Source organism: Ailuropoda melanoleuca, chromosome 10 (assembly GCF_002007445.2).
Source record: "Ailuropoda melanoleuca isolate Jingjing chromosome 10, ASM200744v2, whole genome shotgun sequence".
NCBI classification, from domain to species: domain Eukaryota; kingdom Metazoa; phylum Chordata; class Mammalia; order Carnivora; family Ursidae; genus Ailuropoda; species Ailuropoda melanoleuca.
This window is the reverse complement of record NC_048227.1, coordinates 66,620,033-66,637,888: the sequence shown is the minus strand read 5'-3', so window position 1 is coordinate 66,637,888 and position 17,856 is coordinate 66,620,033. Positions and strand designations below refer to the sequence as shown.

Here is a 17,856-nt window from a genome sequence, read left to right as displayed (position 1 = left end):
TGATTGATAACCACGAATCCTTCCCACCAAAAAGATAAACAAACAAAAAAACCATGCACAAGGAGACTAAACTTAGCTCCACCCCAATAAAAATATTAAGTATTCCCAATCTAGTCTTCAAACTTCAAATATCCACTCTTAGCTTATATACCAACCTCCACCCAGTGGTTTTGAAACCTCAGTCTTTCTCTGACTTGAGAAAAGAAGAGTTGGAGAGGGAGGGTGGGTGTGGGGAAGGCCCCTGCAGCTCAGGAGAGGACCACTGACTCCATGTCTAACCAGCCTGTGTGGGCCAGGCAGCAGTGGCCTCCAAAATATCCTCCAAATGGGTCCTGAGCCTCCGTTTCAAACACCGTCTGAATGTTTCTGAATACACGTAGGAAGGACGGAAAATTTGTGTTTTGCCTCCTTCATTCACTCAAGAAACATGGATTAAGCACCTCCCATGTGCCACAGGAACAAACATGACTAAGACACAGACACTGGGAAGACCGGTTCCCTGTTTCTACCCCACCGTGAACACGTCCCTGTCTTGCCCTGGCCTCACACACACAGGCACGTCATGTGGTGAACACATAGGGACTCACCTGCTCCCTGATGCCTTCCCACAAGGACATCCGCTCCTGCCATGCAGCCCATTCCCAGGATGCAGACCACAATGCCAAGGAAATGCACAGCCTTGTACCGGATCAGCAGGAAGAACCAGGAGAGCAAAATCACCACCGGGATCACAAAGCAGTCCAAGAGCTACAGGGGAGGAGGGAGATAAACAACAACAGGAGGTTCAGGGGGAAGCTTCCCACGTAATAAAGAAAAATCACTTAGCCCTGTAGGGAAGGTATTTCCTCTGAAACTGAGTTTCTGTGCAGACCCAGAACAGATTCAGTTAAAGAGACTCAGAAATAAGCACAACCTAACATTTACTTAAACATCTCCCAAGCTTTGAGGGGAAGGGCAGAAGGCCAATGGATAAGACAGGCTGGTGGAGAAGAGTCTCCTGCCCTGACTGGGTCGGGGCAGCTCTGCCTCCTGTCTTCCTCAGTGCCCAGACTCCCCAAAACGCCTCACGTGAGGGGAGAACACACTGAGCCATTTTAGATGGTTCCACTATTGAAGGAGTAGATCTGGGGATGGGAGGTGAGGAGGCAGAGCTTGCCATCTGGACTAAACTGACATCCTATCTTACCTGGAATAACCCTTTCCCTCCTGCCTCAGGGTCTTCAATCATGCATCCCCCTCCATCTGGAATGCCCCACCTGAACTCCTGAACTCTTTTTTTTTTTTTTTAAGATTTTATTTATTTATTTGACAGAGACAGAGACAGCCAGCGAGAGAGGGAACACAAGCAGGGGGAGTGGGAGAGGAAGAAGCAGGCTCATATCGGAAGAGCCTGATGTGGGGCTTGATCCCATAACGCCAGGATCATGCCCTGAGCCAAAGGCAGGCGCTTAACCGCTGTGCCACCCAGGCGCCCCTGAACTCCTGAACTCTTGCCTCCTTTTCCTTCAGGCCTGCACTTAGATACTGCCTTCTCAAGGAAGCCTCTTGGGTTCCCAGGCTAGGCAGGTCCATCAACGCTTTCCTGGTGTCTTGTGTCCTTTATAGTGTTAATTGCAACAATATGTAACGAGTACAGAATTATTGGCACCATGTCTGACTTCCCCATGTGTCCAGAGGTCTATGAGAGGAGGCCTACATTCTTGGTACCCAGACCCTGCTGTGTTCATGAGAAGGATCCCAATGATAGTGACTGAACAAGTACATATAGGATTTTTAATGATTAATAACATCCAAGATTCGTTAAAGGATGAAAAATGTTTGTTTATTTGCAAAGCATGCCTGACCATCAGCATGACTCTTGCACCGTAAAAAGCACACAGAATCCCCTCTATCCCAAAAGGTTTTTGTGACCTGGCAGACTCTCACGCTTCTCTGTGCCTTGGTCTCCTTTGCAACACAAGCAATCGGAATTGTAAGCTTTCCCCGGGGATGCTGTGAGACAACAGGTGATGAAGGGCCCTGTGAATGCTGAGTAATAGCACACTGGCTGGGGTCTGAGTCTAGAGGTCACAGCACTCCCGGAGGGACTATGTATTGGGTGGTGGGTGCTAGGATTCCACGATAGCACACGGTTGCTCACTGCACAGTTAATTAGCAAGTTAATGATCCTACTTGACATGGTAAAATGCTCTAACACAGTTAGTACAACTGGCTTCAAATGCCATTTAAGTATATTAGGAAATTTGAGTTTGCCAGTGAAAATTATTCACTGGACAAAAAACAGTTGGTGTTTTGTTTTAAAAATTAGAAATGATTTGAATCAATAGTTGTAATATTTAGCTACATGCTCCACAATTTGAATTTCATTGTCTAGCCAGAAGCCCTTGGTCAGTGGAGCCAAAGTCTTCCGTTCCTGAATTATTAAAGGCAAACCAGGCCATCATTCAAACTTTGGGGAGGACTGAGCGAGCCTTTTGGGTTCTCAATGTCGTTAGAAACCCCAAAGTACTGGATGAGTCCTGGGATCTATTCCTTTAATGGGTTGAGCTGAAAAATCCTTATTTGTACATGTCAGGTGGTCCTATGTGTGAGGAAGACCTTTAAAAGGAAGGGGAAAGGATAAAGGAGGAAACAATTCAAACCAGGGTTTCTGGAATATTCAGCTAGGGAAGCTTGGTGCCCAGCACACAGTAGGGGATCAATAATGGGTGGTTGAATGAATTAATGAAGGGACAGATAATTGACTTGGTATCAACTGACTGTAGGAAGGGATGTTAGGGCTAATTCAGGCTGCTGCTGGCATTTTGGATGGGGCAGTGCATTATGCAGGATTGCCCCATGCTCTCTGCAGGGCATTTAGCATCGCTGGGCACTGGACACTAAAAAAAAAAAAAAATGCTCATATACATTTACAACTGCCCCTCAGTTTAGAATCAACTAGATTCCCCCACTCCCTTTATTTAAAAGCTGGAAACTCAGAAGTTTCAAGAGATGAAGTGATATGCCCAAGGTCACTCAAACTGTCGGTATCCATGGGACTTCTGCCATGGTTTTTTTTTTTAAACAACATTTTAATGAAGGTCAAGGACAAGGAATTGCCACAGGTAGAGGTCTCATCACTGGATCTGTAACTACAGAAGAAAATAAACATTTGGGAGCTTCTGTTAGTAAACAAGCTATTACTTTTTAGTGATTTTTTGGCTCCAGCCTTTTCCCTGTAGTCATATAGCATGAAACATACTGACAAAATAATTTTCCAATAGTTTTCTGGTGGCTTAACTCCGTAGCACAGTGGTTGTTGGAGTAATAAAAGAGAGAAGCATGATAACTGATGCCCACAACTGGGACTGTTAAAAAAAGACAAAGAATGAAAACCCTTCCGATTCGGTCATTAATCTTTAGTAGATTTACCTTTTTTTACATACATTTCTATATCCAAAAAGAAATGTCAACACCAAAAAATAAACAAATGAATGCTATTTCATAATTATCTTCCCCCCTTTTCTCTTTATTTTTAAAGGTTTTTACTTAAATTCCAGTTAGTTAACATACAGTATAATATTAGTTTCAGGTGGACAATATACTGATTCCACACTTCCAGACAACACCCAGAGCTCATCACAGCAAGTACACTCCTTAATCCGCAACACCCACTTAACCCATCAACCCACCAACCTCCCCTCTGGAAACCATCAGTTTGCTCTCTATAGTTAAGAGTCAGTTTCTTGGTTTGCCCCCCTCTCTCTTTTTTCCCTTTGCTCATTTGTTTCATTTCTTAAATTCCACATATGAGTGAAATCATATGGTATTTGTCTTTCTCTGACTGACCTATTTCGCTTAGCATTATACTCTCTAGCTCCAACCATCTCATTGCAAATGGCAAGATTTCATCCTTTTTTTTTTTTTTAAAATTTTATTTATTTATTTGACAGAGATAGAGACAGACAGTGAGAGAGGGAACACAAGCAGGGAGAGTAGGAGAGGAAGAAGCAGGCTCCCAGCGGAAGAGCCCGACGTGGGGCTCGATCCCAGAACGCCAGGATCACGCCCTGAGCTGAAGGCAGACGCTTAACGACTGAGCCACCCAGGTGCCCCAAGATTTCATCCTTCTTATGCTCCCCAAAATCTCAAAGAACATTAAGAATACTGTGGAAAGAAAAGTGTTCATTACAAACTTAGATTTACATCTTTTTTATCCTAAAGATTTAAACTGATTCTTCCACATAATTAGTCTTCAGATGCTACCTGCCAGAGACGGCTACGATCGCAAGTTGTCTGACTTTACTGAGGGAGGCACTGAGGCGTATCACGCTCAGTGGCTGGGGCACAGTCTCTGAAGCCAAGGCGATGGCTCCAGGATTTAAACTTGGTAGCTTTAAATAACATTTATGGTAGGTTATACAAGTTATTTATAGTTTGTATTCCTATATAGTTTGTGGAGTTTGTATTTATTTATTATAAATTTATAGTTTATATATTTATATGTTATTTAAATATGAATGATAGTTTGCAACATTATTTTTACTTTATTTCCAAAAATAGCACTTCAAAGGAGCCATGACTATACCCATTTCATGGGTAAGGAAACTGAGCCTCCAAGTTAGTGCCAGAGTTGGGGCTAAAATACTATTATCTGGACTCCTAGACTTCACAGAGTTCAAGTGTGCTTCCAAAAGTTATTTAATAATAACTAAGAAAGTCTGTGTTGACATTGCTTTTAGGACAACAAAAGTCAACATTATATAACATTATATATTTTTTTAAAGTACACATTGGAGGATCACGGCATCATTTAACTTTTTCTCCTCTCTCTCCCTCCGTCTTTTTAGCTTCAGCCAATCTCTTACCACTGGATCTTTCCCTGCAGTCTTCAATCACACTTGGTTATGCTCTCTCCTAAACACACGAACACACCCCCCCAATGCCCCTCTCTTTATCAATACCCACTCAAGCTTCTCTCTTCCTTTCTATGCTAGCTCCATTTGCCAACACTCCCCAGACCAACTCTATCTGGATTCAGACACACTCAATCTGGTTTTCATGCTCACTTGTAAGTCCCACCTATCCTCTAACATGGTCACTCCTCTTTCACTGTATTTTCCTCCACCGTCTCACTTAGAATGTGGGAGTTAGTAGATGCCCAGTAAACGCTTGCTGAATAAAAAAATTAACTTTTTTGGCCTTACTCTGTCTCTAATTCTGCTGCTCCCATGACTTTCTTGCTTGTCATTCCACTAATTTTATTTAACGTATTTCTTGTACAAAATACAAATTTTATCCCTTCAACTTTACTTGATGTGTGTCTATGTCTTTATCCGTGTGTATATTTAGTTGATATGTGTCTATGTCTCTACAACGTCTTCGTGGGTAAACTTAAGTGGCAGAACTCAGAGCCACTACAGAACCTGACTAGTTGAGGCCAATTACACTTGGATGATTACGATGATACATTTCTGGCTTACACAGAATTTCATTGTACAATCACCAGCATGTTAATGTGTTATGATGATTAAATGCAATTGTGCTACATGACTCTCAAAATTAGTGCAAAATTATTAAATAAGGAAAATAATATAAATCCTGTCCCCCTGACATATCTCATAACCATGCAGAGAGCAACAACCTCACTTGTGGTGTGATACCACAGTAGCCTGCCGATATCACACTTACCATGGGATTACTGCATCCTCTCTCTCTCTCTCTCTCTCTCTCTGTCTGGTTCTAACTCACCTTCATGCAGTGGGTACTGCCAATAAAACATTTACACAAGAGGCCTCCTTAGGTACTGGATGATGAAGAAAGTCCGTTCTATTAGACTGAATCCAGAAAAATGTGTTTAAGGCAAAATGGCCCAGTATCTCCTACATTTGTTCTTGGATTTGGGGTAATATTAAACGGAGCCTTTTGGGGCAAATCCATATCTTTGTCCAAACTCTTACACAACTTCAAATGAAATTTTAGAATTTAGATATCTGCATTTATTATAGTTGCTAGAAAATATCAGTTGGAGATAAGTTATACTTTTTAAAAAGAGCACAGTGACATTGATTTCAGATAAATATGGTATTTTTGTTTGTTTTTAAAAGATTTATTTATTTAAGAGAGAGAGAGAGTGGTGCATATGAGTTGCGGGAGGGGCAGAGGGAGAGGGAGAGAGAATCCTCAAGCAGACTTCCCGCTGAGCACAGAGCCTGATGTGGGACTCAACCTCATGACTGTGAGATCATGACCTGAGTTGAAATCAAGAGTTGGCTCATCAAACGACTGAGACACCTGGGTGCTCCTAGTATTTTTGTTTGTTTTAATCAAAACAGAAAATGTAGACAGTCACACAGCACTTAAAGTAAAGGGTACATTTTAGGTTATTGTTAAATTTTTTCTTTTAGTTCTACAGTTTCACAAAATTAATCCAAAGAATAAACAAAGTTCATTTTATTTTAAAGAAGAATCAGTAGCTTTGCCTGGAGGTACAGCAAAAGACCAGTAGGCTACTTCTTTCCATAAGGAGTGATTTCTTCTAAAAGATCAAATTTGCGACTTAGATTTTATCCCTTTCAAAGAGTTACTTTAGTTTATGAAAAGGAACAAATACCAGAGCATCATAAGGGTCATAAAGGTAGCCTGTCGTGCTATTTTATGTTTGTGTGCTTCCAAGCTTTGTAATGTGACGAAAATGACAAAGTGGTGTATGTAACCTGGCTGGGAGAACTGCTCTGCAAATCAAAAACAGGCGTCTCAGGAAATCTCCCTAGCATTTCCATTTTGTTCTTACAGACTTAAAGACTTGACATGGCTTGTCCTTCAGCTCCAGCTTATGGGCCTTAAATATCTTCAGAAAAACGGAGTCAGTCTGATAAAATGTCTATATTTAGAGGCTGTCTGTTGTGGCTAAAAAGCTACGTGTACTGTTTTCTTTAATGTTGCATATTTAAGGTTCCCATCACTTACTTCTGCTCTCCTCCAGATTCTACCTGGCAGAAAATAATAGCTTGACTCATTCGGATTGGCTATTTTTGTAGGTCAAATTGGTTGAATATTGACAATTTCATTTGGTCACCTAAGAGACCCAAAGAACCAAACGGAGATCAGATGCCAGCTGTATTAACATTAGATCTGGTCTGCAGAAGACAGTGTTGCCTCCTATTTCCCACTTCAATTTTAACTTAGCCTAATCTTTCTTAGGCAGATATACTGAGGAAAATGGCCATCAAGCTGAGGCCTCTGTCTCAGGGGTCCTTCTAGCAAGGGACAGTCCTTACCAATCCACAAAGCAGGCAGAAATGAAAACATTTGGATGACAGTTTTTTCCTCCTTTTTCTTTCCTATTGAGACATAACAACCCCACCAAGGGGTAAAGTTCCCTATTGGATATTGAATTAGCTACTTCCTCTTTGGGGTGAAGTAAGAAGGGATGGAGAAAAAGGAGAGTTTTCTTCCATTCTGTCAGTGTTTGGAAGGGAATGGACGTCCCCCTGGGCCTGGGTGGTATCATGGGGAAAACAGGAGTTCCTCCATCTTCCTTCCATACCATGTTTGGTTTGGCTGACATCTTTGTTCACATAAATTTTCATTCCTTGATCAAAGATCTACATATCATAATATCAGTCAGAAAAATCTCTGGAAGGAGAAAATCAGAATCCGTAAGCATGAAACATTAACAACGGTCATCTTTGGAAAGATAACTGAATTGTCACAACCCCACTGCCCAAATTCTCTGTGGTTTCCAAATTTCCTCTCTTGAGTATATACTGCTTTCAAAATATATACAACAACACATGTTATGAGAGTGTAAAAAACCTACAAGAGTCAGATCAGTCTTTCTCAAGGGAAGCAGATGGTTTGTAAAAAAATTAAAACAAAACACAAAACCCGCTACCCAACTGCTCCCATTCCAGTAGAGCATAATGAGGAGGTGATCTCATCCCTCTTTCTAATTGTCTGCCAAAAAGAGACTCCTCCGCCAGCCTTCCCCTCCTCATTAGTGCTCCCCTCCGGCTATTCGCAGGGAAGAGCTCCCCTCATGTGGCCCAGCTGTCAGAGGCTAAACCTGAGGCAAAGAGTAGGTGATTCCAGGAAAGAGAACATTTCCCTACTTTCCCTTCCTCTGCTTCTAATTGGCAATCCTCCCATGCTTCTAAAAGTGATATATATTATAAATTCATCTCCCGTGAGTAAAACTGAAGCATTAACAGGGAAGGATCTTAAAAAAGGACAATCTTTAGTTTCACAGACACAACAAAAGTCCTTTTTTGGCAGACAGTCCAGCTGAAGGGAGTGGAATATAATTTGGAAAATGCACATTCACATGCAATCAAGAACCACTTTAATTCAGTGGCCTGGACACGTACCCATCCCACAGGCATTTGAAAAATCCAACTGGGAATATCTTTCATCAGGAACAGACTTTTCTGGTAGACACCCTCCTTCCCGCCACCTCTCTGGATTTCCACCACTCAGAGTTACTCTATTCCTAACACCTCCACCCCCACCAACTCTATACCTTAGGACTTAATTTTAGGTTTTATTGTCTTAAAATATTCATGTTGGATGAAGCTCTGTTTCCATCATGTTGCCCAAGAGAGCCAAACTAATAAAATGTGTCATTGTGCTGATTATATGACAGCCATTTTCCAGGAAGTGTCCTATTTCTGAGACTTAGGAAAAGATTTTCACCAAACTACTTTTCTTGTCACTACTGGTAAGGATTTAAGCAAGTGACTTTTCTATGTCCCCTTGTGCCAGTCCGTCAGAACTTCCTAGCTGTTAAAATACATTCACTCTGTTTCTTTGGCTTCAACGCTGAAAGAAAGAAAGAAAGAAAGAAAGAAAGAAAGAAAGAAAGAAAGAAAGAAAGAAAGAAAGAAGGAAAAAAGAGACATTACCCTGCATTGAAAATCTGGGACAAGTACCTGGAAATCTAGGTGACCACTGGAAGACAGATAATTAGGAAACACGTCCTCTCTCACTCTGCTGCAGGGATATCTGCCTCAGGTGAGAGCAGAGCTGTCCCAGAGGACAAATTTCTCCTGGGTGAGCATCATTGGCCTTTTAATCAGGCTGAGGTACAAGTTCTGATTATCGGTAAACTGGATTTTAAAAGTAGGAAGCAAGGAGGTCACCTTTACTGAATGTCTACCATATAACATGCAGAATGCTAGGTTCTTATTTTTCCCATTTTACAGATGCTAAAACAGAGGACTGACGATAATAGGTAACTTACTTGAAGTCGCATGGTGGTAAGTGTCAGAGCCAAGGTGATCCCAGGTCTGCCACTCTTCTTGTACAAAATGAGTGTAAGCAGTCAAGGTCCAGGTGGGGTAGAAACTGTATTGGGTCCAGTTATAACAACACTGGTCTAGGCTGGGACAGCCTCGACTCAGTCTAGCAGGCTCATATGCTCTCTCTTATACTGAGAGCACTCTGGGAGAGTGGGCAGACTTTGAGGGTACTGAAAAAATAATCACTGGTTGTCTGTATTTTTTATATTAAAGAAGGTGTAGGCTGTAAGAAAAAGTGTATGATAATTAGAATCATATCACCAGAATGGAAACGGCTGCTTTCCAATCATTGTAGCATGAACTGTGGCTCTATGTTTGCTGAAAACATCCATTCATCAACATCTACTCTGTGACAGGATACCTCTTCCCAGGACGGCAATCACGAACCTAGTTATAATTTTTTTTCTTACATATTCAACATTTTCGTAAAAGGACAGAAAAAGGAATTAGAATAGTTTGGTTTTGGCGATGGGTCTTTGACAGTGCGTGGCTATCTTGAGTGTTTCTGGAGAAGTGGTTGCCTTCAGTCAGCCAGGCACTACTAACTTGTATTTCTTATTTATAAAACTCATCGAACAGAAGAACATTAACAATAACACTAAAGAAAGCACATATTTCAAAGCACATATTGAAGGAAGTGAAAGTTTTCTGATGAAATATTAATTCTACATTAACTTTGCATCACTTTTGATTCCTCGCAGCATTAAAGCAGCAGGCAAAAACAATTTCAAACATCTTGTACTTTTTGGGCTCTATTTCTAAGTTTAACTCAACTATTCCAGGTTTTATTAAAAAAAGACAAAATCGGATTTTTATTACTTTATACTCATCATTTATTTATTTATTTATTCGGCAGGTGTTCGCTGAGTGCCCGCTGCATGCCCAGCACTGCTACGGACGCAGCAGATCCCAGAGTGAACAAGACATTCTACATCTTGGTCCAAGTGGACAGCTGCCAATGAACACACGGCACTTTCCTGAAGTTCACAGCCAGTTTTCCCCTAGAACTCGCCTGGCCCTGAAGGTGACTCTGTCCTCTGTTCTTTGGGACCCTCCCGTTCTGCTCCTCAAGGGACCTTGCTTCCAGCATCTACCCCACATCGCTCTTGATCCCTTCCTCTCTGTTGGCTATTTTCCTTTGCCATATAGGCCTGTGCTGATTTTACCCTGGAGGCCCAGTTGCTCTGTAGCTATTTATTTTTCCCTCTTCACCGCCAGCTTACTGAGAGATTAATCTACAGCCACCGCCTCTGGTATCTTGGCCCCGTTCATTCCTCAAGACACAGCGATACTGACACCTCTCTTCGTCACGATCACCAAAGCTCCATCGTGCTGTTGACTAAACCTTCAGCATTTGGCGTTACTAATCATTCTCCCACTGAATTCTCTCCTCTCCTGATTTATGTCTTTTTTCTTCCCTCCTGCCTCTCTGGCCCTTCCTTCTGTGTTGTTGTCTTTTTTTTTTTTTTCTGGTGGACTCATTTTGTTCTTTTTGTCCCTCAAAGTTGTCATGTCTGAGGGATCACTCCTTGGCACTCTCATTTTCACATTCTACATATGCCACCCTCTGGCTGTCACCCACCTCTTACTTCCTTTCCTGCCAAACTTCTTGAAAAGAGTTGCATTCAGCCACTGCTTCCATCTCCCTCAACTTCATTCAGCCACTCAGTGCAATCTGGGTTCTGTTAACCAAGAACCGTCAAAACTGCTCTAAAATACACTCCCTGTTTTTGAACCCAGCAGAGACATTTTGGTCCTTACTTTACTCAGCGTAGCATCTGACACTCCCTCCTGCTGGTGCTCTTACCTGCCAGGCTCCCCATCCATCACTTCATCTCTCAAGCCTCCTTCTAAGACTCCTTTATGAGTTCTGGTCTATGGGCTCCTGGATCCGCTCTCATTTCTCATATGCTGTGCTTTCGGGACTCTGCCATAGTGTCTGTTCTCATCTCTCCACACTTACCCCGAATAATGTCACCTACTGTTCTGGCTTTAAAAGTCATCTCTCTGCCGATGACTTCCAAATCTACATCTCAAATCTGGACCCGACTCTTAGACTCAGAGCCTGCCAATCTGGTGTGGATGTACCAAAAATACCTACAGCTCAGCCCGGCATAAACGTAACTCATATCTTTGTCTCCATACTCTTCTTTCCCCACTGAATGGGACCACTGGAGACTTAATTGCTCAGATCTGAACCCTGAACTCTGACCTCCAAGAGTCACTCCTTCCCTCCTGAAACACTTCCTTGACTTGCTTCCAGGCTCTATCACATCCTTCCGGTTCTCCTCTTCCCCTCCAGTCTCTGAACGTTGGCAGGTCCCAAGGCTCAGCTTTCAGTTTCCTTCTCTTCTCCATTGATATTCACCCCATTGGTAATGTAATCAGATCATAACTTGCAGCCCCATCTACCTGAAAACAATTCCAAATTAATAATCGGAGCCCTGACCTCTCTCCTGAACCCCAGATGCGTATCCCCAGCCCCCTATAGCAAGCTCTGCCTGGATGTCTCACAGGAAGCTCAAGCCTACGTGGTCAAAGCAGAATCTTGATGTTCTGCTCCACGTCTGCTCTTCCCCCATGTTCCTCACTGCATCACATGGCACAACCCAGTGGCTGAGGCCAATAACCCAAGAATCATTCCAGACTCTTCCTTTTCTCTCAAATGTCCCCCATACAAATACTCAGAAAAACCCTATTGGCTTTATCTTATAAATGTATCCCACAAGCTCTAGCCACCTGGCTAGCCACCGGTGGTTAGCACTTGCTTCAAGTGACCACATCTTTCAGTTAGTGGCCCCCTAACTGTCTAACCAGGACCACTCTTGCTCCTGTACAGTCAACTCTCCACGAGCAGCCACAGCCACACTGATCTAAAAATACCAATTAGGTCACATCAATCCCCTGCTCTGTACATTCTAATGATTTTCCTTAAAACAAACCCAAACCGCTTTCCTTGATCTTATGTAATAACCTTATATAAAATAATATATACTAGCCTTATGTAATCTGGCCCCTACCTCCTTCTTCAGTGTTTTCATTCACTCTTTCTGTGCCTTGAACATGCCATACTCAGAGCCTTCACCCTTATACTGTTCCCTTTGCTTAGAACTCTCTTTCCCATATCTTTGCACATCTCACTCCCTCATGTTCTGGTGGGAGAGAAAGAAATGAAAACTAAGTATAACTTGGAAGGGAAGCTTCATGAGGCCAAGAACATGATCTTCTTTACGCTATATGTCTTGAACTCGTAGAAAGGTTTATACAATATATGCTCAATAAATATTTGCTACACACATGGGTGAATAAAACATGGATTGATCCTTCTTCACCAACACATCAAATAAGTCACCAAGTCCTGTCTTTTTAGCCACCTATATTTCTCTAGAACCTCTTTACTTGCCCTATCTTGTCTGCCCCTTCTTCATCAGGTCCTGCAAATGAACTCTCCACATTGCAAACTTCATCGTATCACTACTCTAGAAACTCTCAAGATAAAGCCCAAGTCCCTTAATGTGGTTTATCAGTCCCTTTGTGATCTGGCACCAGCTGCCCCTTCATCCTCTTCTTTGATCATTCCTCTTTTAACTCCATGCAGAAGCATTTTTAGTTTCTTTAACATGTCATGGTCCTTCTCAACTCATTTCTTTGCATTGCCTGTTCCTTCTACCTGGAGTTCCCAAGTCCATCTCTCTCACTACCCCTTGCCTGGCCAATTCAGACTTATCTTTCGGAGCTCAGCTGAGATAACAGGTCCTCCAGGAAGCCTTCTTTGGCCTCTTAAATCAGAATTAAGTGCCCCCTCATGGGCTCCCATTGATCTCGGTATTATCAAATTATACTTATTATGCTAAAACACAATTACCTTCCATAAGGAAAGGGATTTTTTCTCTCTTGCACTCAGTTTTATTTTCTGAAGCTAGATGGTGCTTGGTACACACTAGGACCCCCTACATATTTTATTAATTCACGAAAAAATATTTGTGGAGCATCTACTAGGTGCTTGGCACTCTCCTAGGAAATAAGAAATCTAGTTAATAATAAAACATTCTTTACCTTTATGGAGTTTGTAATCTTATGTAGGAAGTGACAATCAAATAAAATACATAGTATCCCAATGGCGATAAAAATGATGGAGAAAAATAAAGCAGGGGAGAAGGGAGGGAGTACTGAACGGGGCAGGAGACTGTGATTTTAAACAGGGTGGTCAGGGAAGGACTCCTTGAGAAGTAGCGTCTGGGCAAGGTCCAGAGATGCTTATCTCACTGTCTGGCAGAGAGTAGATGCTTAATGATGAAACAGTTCTGCTTCTCTGAACCATTTGGGGGATCTGTTGTCACTGAGGTAACTAGTACTGCCTAATGCTGCTTATTGAGATGACTTTGGCCAAAGGAGCTGAAGGTGAGTGTTCTGTGCAGTTCCTACGTCCTGTCCTCATTCTCTGGCCCAGATGGTGTCACAACTCCTAAGCTGACCACAGAGCCCTCCCAGTTGATGGCTCCAGAAAATGTGCAGCTACAGTCGTTCTGTTCAAGGAGCGTTGCGCTGGAAATGGCCCCTGACCCAGAAGATATAAAGAAGAGGGAGGACAGGAAAAAGGACAGAAATAATTCTTGCTTTTTCTCATAGGCTGGTGTTTTTATGAATTCTCATGGTCTGAGTCTTAAAAAGCCTTAGCAGCTTTTATTTTTAAAAAAAGATTTTATTTATTTATTTGAGAGAGAGAATGAGAGCTTGAGCAGGGGGAGGGGCATAGGGGGAGAGAGGGAGAAAGCAGCAGACTCCCTGCTGAGCATGGAGCCTGATGCAGGGCTCCATCTCTGGACTCGGAGATCATGACCTGAGCAGAAACCAAAAGTGGGAGGCTCAACTGATCCAGCCACCCCCCCACCAAGGCACTCTCCTCACCTTTTATTAGATTTCATTTATTTATTTATTTACGGGGGGGGATGTCTTAGCAAGACTGTACCCTTCATTCTTAGTGCACTCAAACACTTTTACTGCTTTATGATTTATTAACACACACATCCCTTCAAAAGCATTGCCAAGGTCAGCAGGCTATGCACATTTTTTTCTTTTTTCTTTATTATTATTTTTTAAAGATTTATTTATTTATTTGACAGAGAGAGAGAGACAGCAAGCACAAGCAGGGGGAGTGGCAGGCTCTCTGTGGAGCAGGGAGCCTGATTCGGGGCTTGATCCCTGGACCCTGGGATCATGACCTGAGCTGAAGGCAGATGCTTAACTGACCGAGTCACCCAGGTGCCCCTAGCTTTTCTTTTTTTGTAGTGCAAGTACACCCTTTTACTTTAAGCACTTATTACAGGTGAATTTTGTGTAGTGGTGAATCAAAATGAGCACTTCTGGAAAGGCAACCAGTCACAATGCAGGAGTGTTTGCCTGTATGTCTATCCATGGCAGACAGCACCAAAGTGGTCCTCCAGGAGCCCATCTGGGCGGCACTGGGAGCACTGGCATGTTAGTGACCACAGACAGAGAGGGAATAGGTCCCCGGCAGGATCCTTTCCTCAAAGAATGGAAACACCAACACAGACAAGCAAGAGAAGATTGCTCTTGCACCCGTGTGTTTCCGGTTCCTTTTGGAGAAGGCCTTCAAAAGGTCAGCACCTTCAAATTTGCCTGGGGGTGGGGGGCAGAAGTAAATATTGTCTTCAAATGTATTCGTTTCTATTGCTGCTATAACAAATGACCACAAACTTAGTAGTTTCAAACAATATCAATTCATTATCTTAAAGTTCATGTCAGAAGTCCTAAAACCAACGTGTTCACAGAGCAGTGTACCTTCTGGCGGCTCTTGGGAAGAGTCCCTTTCCTTGTCTTTTTCAGCCTCTAGGGTGACCTGCATCCCTGGGTTTGTGGCTCCTTCCTCTGTCTTCAAAGCCAGGAGAGCAGCATCGTCAGGTATCCCTCTGACTCTCTAACCTCTGCTTCCATTGCCACATCTTCTCCCAACTCAGACTCTGGCTCCTCTTTTCAAAGGACCTTTGTGATTATATTGGGGTCACTCAGAGAATCTAGGATATTCTCATCATTTCAGCTTCATTCACTGAATCACATCTGAGAGTCCCTTTGTCTAGGAAAGTAACATATTACAGGGACTGGAACTCTGACATCTTTGGAGGGCCATGGTTCCGCCTACTACACCAGCTACGGTCATACATAATGGAAGGTGTGCCTTGACAACAACGAGGATTTTTTTAAGGGAAAGAAAGCCGCCACTTATTGAACCGGGCGGGCGGGTGTTTACATATCTAACCTTCTTTAACACAGTGGAATTGTTCAATCGGGACATGGTTGTCTTTCAAGGTAGTCACGCTGGAAGGTCATGTGTGTATTTTAATGAAGCTCTCCTTGCTCAAAAACATTTTGAACTTTCTGAAATCACTTTCAGAGCACTCACTGGAATACCCTTAATGGAAGCAACTGCTCATTCTTTACGAGTAGGTTTTATTTTTTGTAAGAACACAAATGCTGGATTAAGCTAGATAATACTTTGGGGATCCAAAGGAAGGATAAGGTATAAAGAAATCTGCATGACTTAAAATTGGCTCTGAAGATGTCAAAGAAATTCTACAATATTTTGAACAACAGTAGGAACATCTAAACAAGTGTATAATAAAAAGCACTTTGAGGAATAATATTAATTTGAAAGTATAAATTTGGTTATGTTTACTAAACCACTTTGTTTACATCCTATATAGTAAAATATTGTTATTACCTCAGGGACATCTTTATTTGAAAAGAAAGAGAATTCTTATATAGAAAGATGTTTCTAATGAAACCATTTGGCGTTTGCCTACTCTTAATTCTCATGTTACACTGCCTAATTAGAGAAGCTATTTGTTACAAACTAGCTCTTTTCAAATTGTATCCCCTAATTAAATCCTTTATAGGATATAGGATTGTTTTTTAAATGAGCCAAACCAGATCACTGGTTTAAAAAAAATCCTCAAATCTTGTAACCAACACATAAAATCTCATACTCTCGCTTTCATTTTATTAATCATCGTCAATGTTTCAAGAAACCAGGGAAGTAATTACCAGAAGAAAACTATGAGAAATTACCAATGATGTTATTTATAGAATTTTGCTTGAAGAAAGGCAGGGAGGATGACTAGAAATAAAAACATGACTCTAAATTTATATCAAAAGTTTTCATATCTATAAAAATCACTTAAAGGCTAAATGAACACGTTTGGGCAACGAGCGTACCTTAATTGGCAGGATTTTAAAGCATGGCTAAGTGGAACACTTTTTTTTTTCTAATTGAAGTATAGCTGGTAAATATCCTTATATTAGCTTCGAGCGTACACACAGTGAGTCAACAAGTCTATACATAACACTACGCTGACCACAATAAGTGTCGTCACCATCTGTCACCATACAACGTTATTACAATATTATTGACTATATCCCCATTTTCTAAAAAGATTTTATTTATTTATTCGACAGAGATAGAGACAGCCAGCGAGAGAGGGAACACAAGCAGAGGGAGTGGGAGAGGAAGAAGCAGGCTCGTAGCAGAAGAGCCTGATGTGGGGCTCGATCCCATAACGCCGGGATCACGCCCTGAGCCGAAGGCAGACGCTTAACCACTGTGCCACCCAGGTGCCCCAATATATCCCCATTTTTTATTTTTCATCCTGTGACTTATTTATTTTATAATTGGAATTTTGTATCTCTTAATCCCCTTCACCTATTTCGCCCATCACCCAACCTTCTCCCCTCTGGCAACCACCAGTTTGTTCTCTGTATTTATGATTCTGTTTTTGTTTTCATTCATTTGTTTGTTTGTTTTGTGCTTTAGATTCCACATATAAGTGAAAGCGTATGATATTTGTCTTTCTCTGTCTGACTTATTTCACTTAACATAATACCCTTGAGATCCACATGCGTCACAAATGGCAAGATCTCACTTTTTATGTCCGAGTAATATTCCACTGTATATAAGCACGTGCGTGTATCACATCTTCTTTATCCAGTCACCTACTGATGGACACTTACATTCCTTCTATATTACGGCTATTGTAAATAATGCTGTAGTATAATTTCCAGCAGTGAAATTACTGAATCATACTGGAACATTCTGACTTTTAAAATTTAATTAGTTTCTATTAAGGCTTCTAGTCATAAGTTTCCAAAGTAAAGAAAACTTTGAGTTTTGAAATTTTATTTACTTGGACATTAGAAGACTTGTTTTCAATACTATGCTTTCTGTTTCAGTCTCATTTTCTCTGTCCCCATTTTTTCCCCTTTTACACACACACACACACACACACACACACACACACACACACACAGGTGCTCACTAAATCTATTTGCAATTCCTTACTTCAGTGAATGAAAACATTGATTAGCAGTGTCCAGTTGCCCGTAATTCCACCGATTCTATTCTGTAGAGAGCATGCACGTTTGGGAGGCATAAGGCAGTTAGTGGTTAACAAATTAACCTGCGTGAGCATATAGACACCTTGGGGATATCCAAGGCTGGGCCTCCTGTGTCTTTCCCTCTGCCCTGTTCACTCTTATCCACCAAATGTAAGGCATTTTGGCTGCT

The 17,856-nt window shown here is 41.8% G+C and overlaps 1 protein-coding gene across 1 annotated transcript in view; it reads right to left on the bottom strand.

Annotated features, from left to right (window-relative positions):
* SLC35F1 (solute carrier family 35 member F1) overlaps positions 1-17,856 on the bottom strand; it is a 402,488-nt gene that overhangs the window by 54,779 nt on the left and 329,853 nt on the right. The window contains exon 4 of the mRNA XM_034669043.1: positions 588-747. Within this exon, the coding sequence (XP_034524934.1) occupies positions 588-747 (160 nt within the window). The remainder of the gene's footprint in view (positions 1-587; positions 748-17,856) is intronic.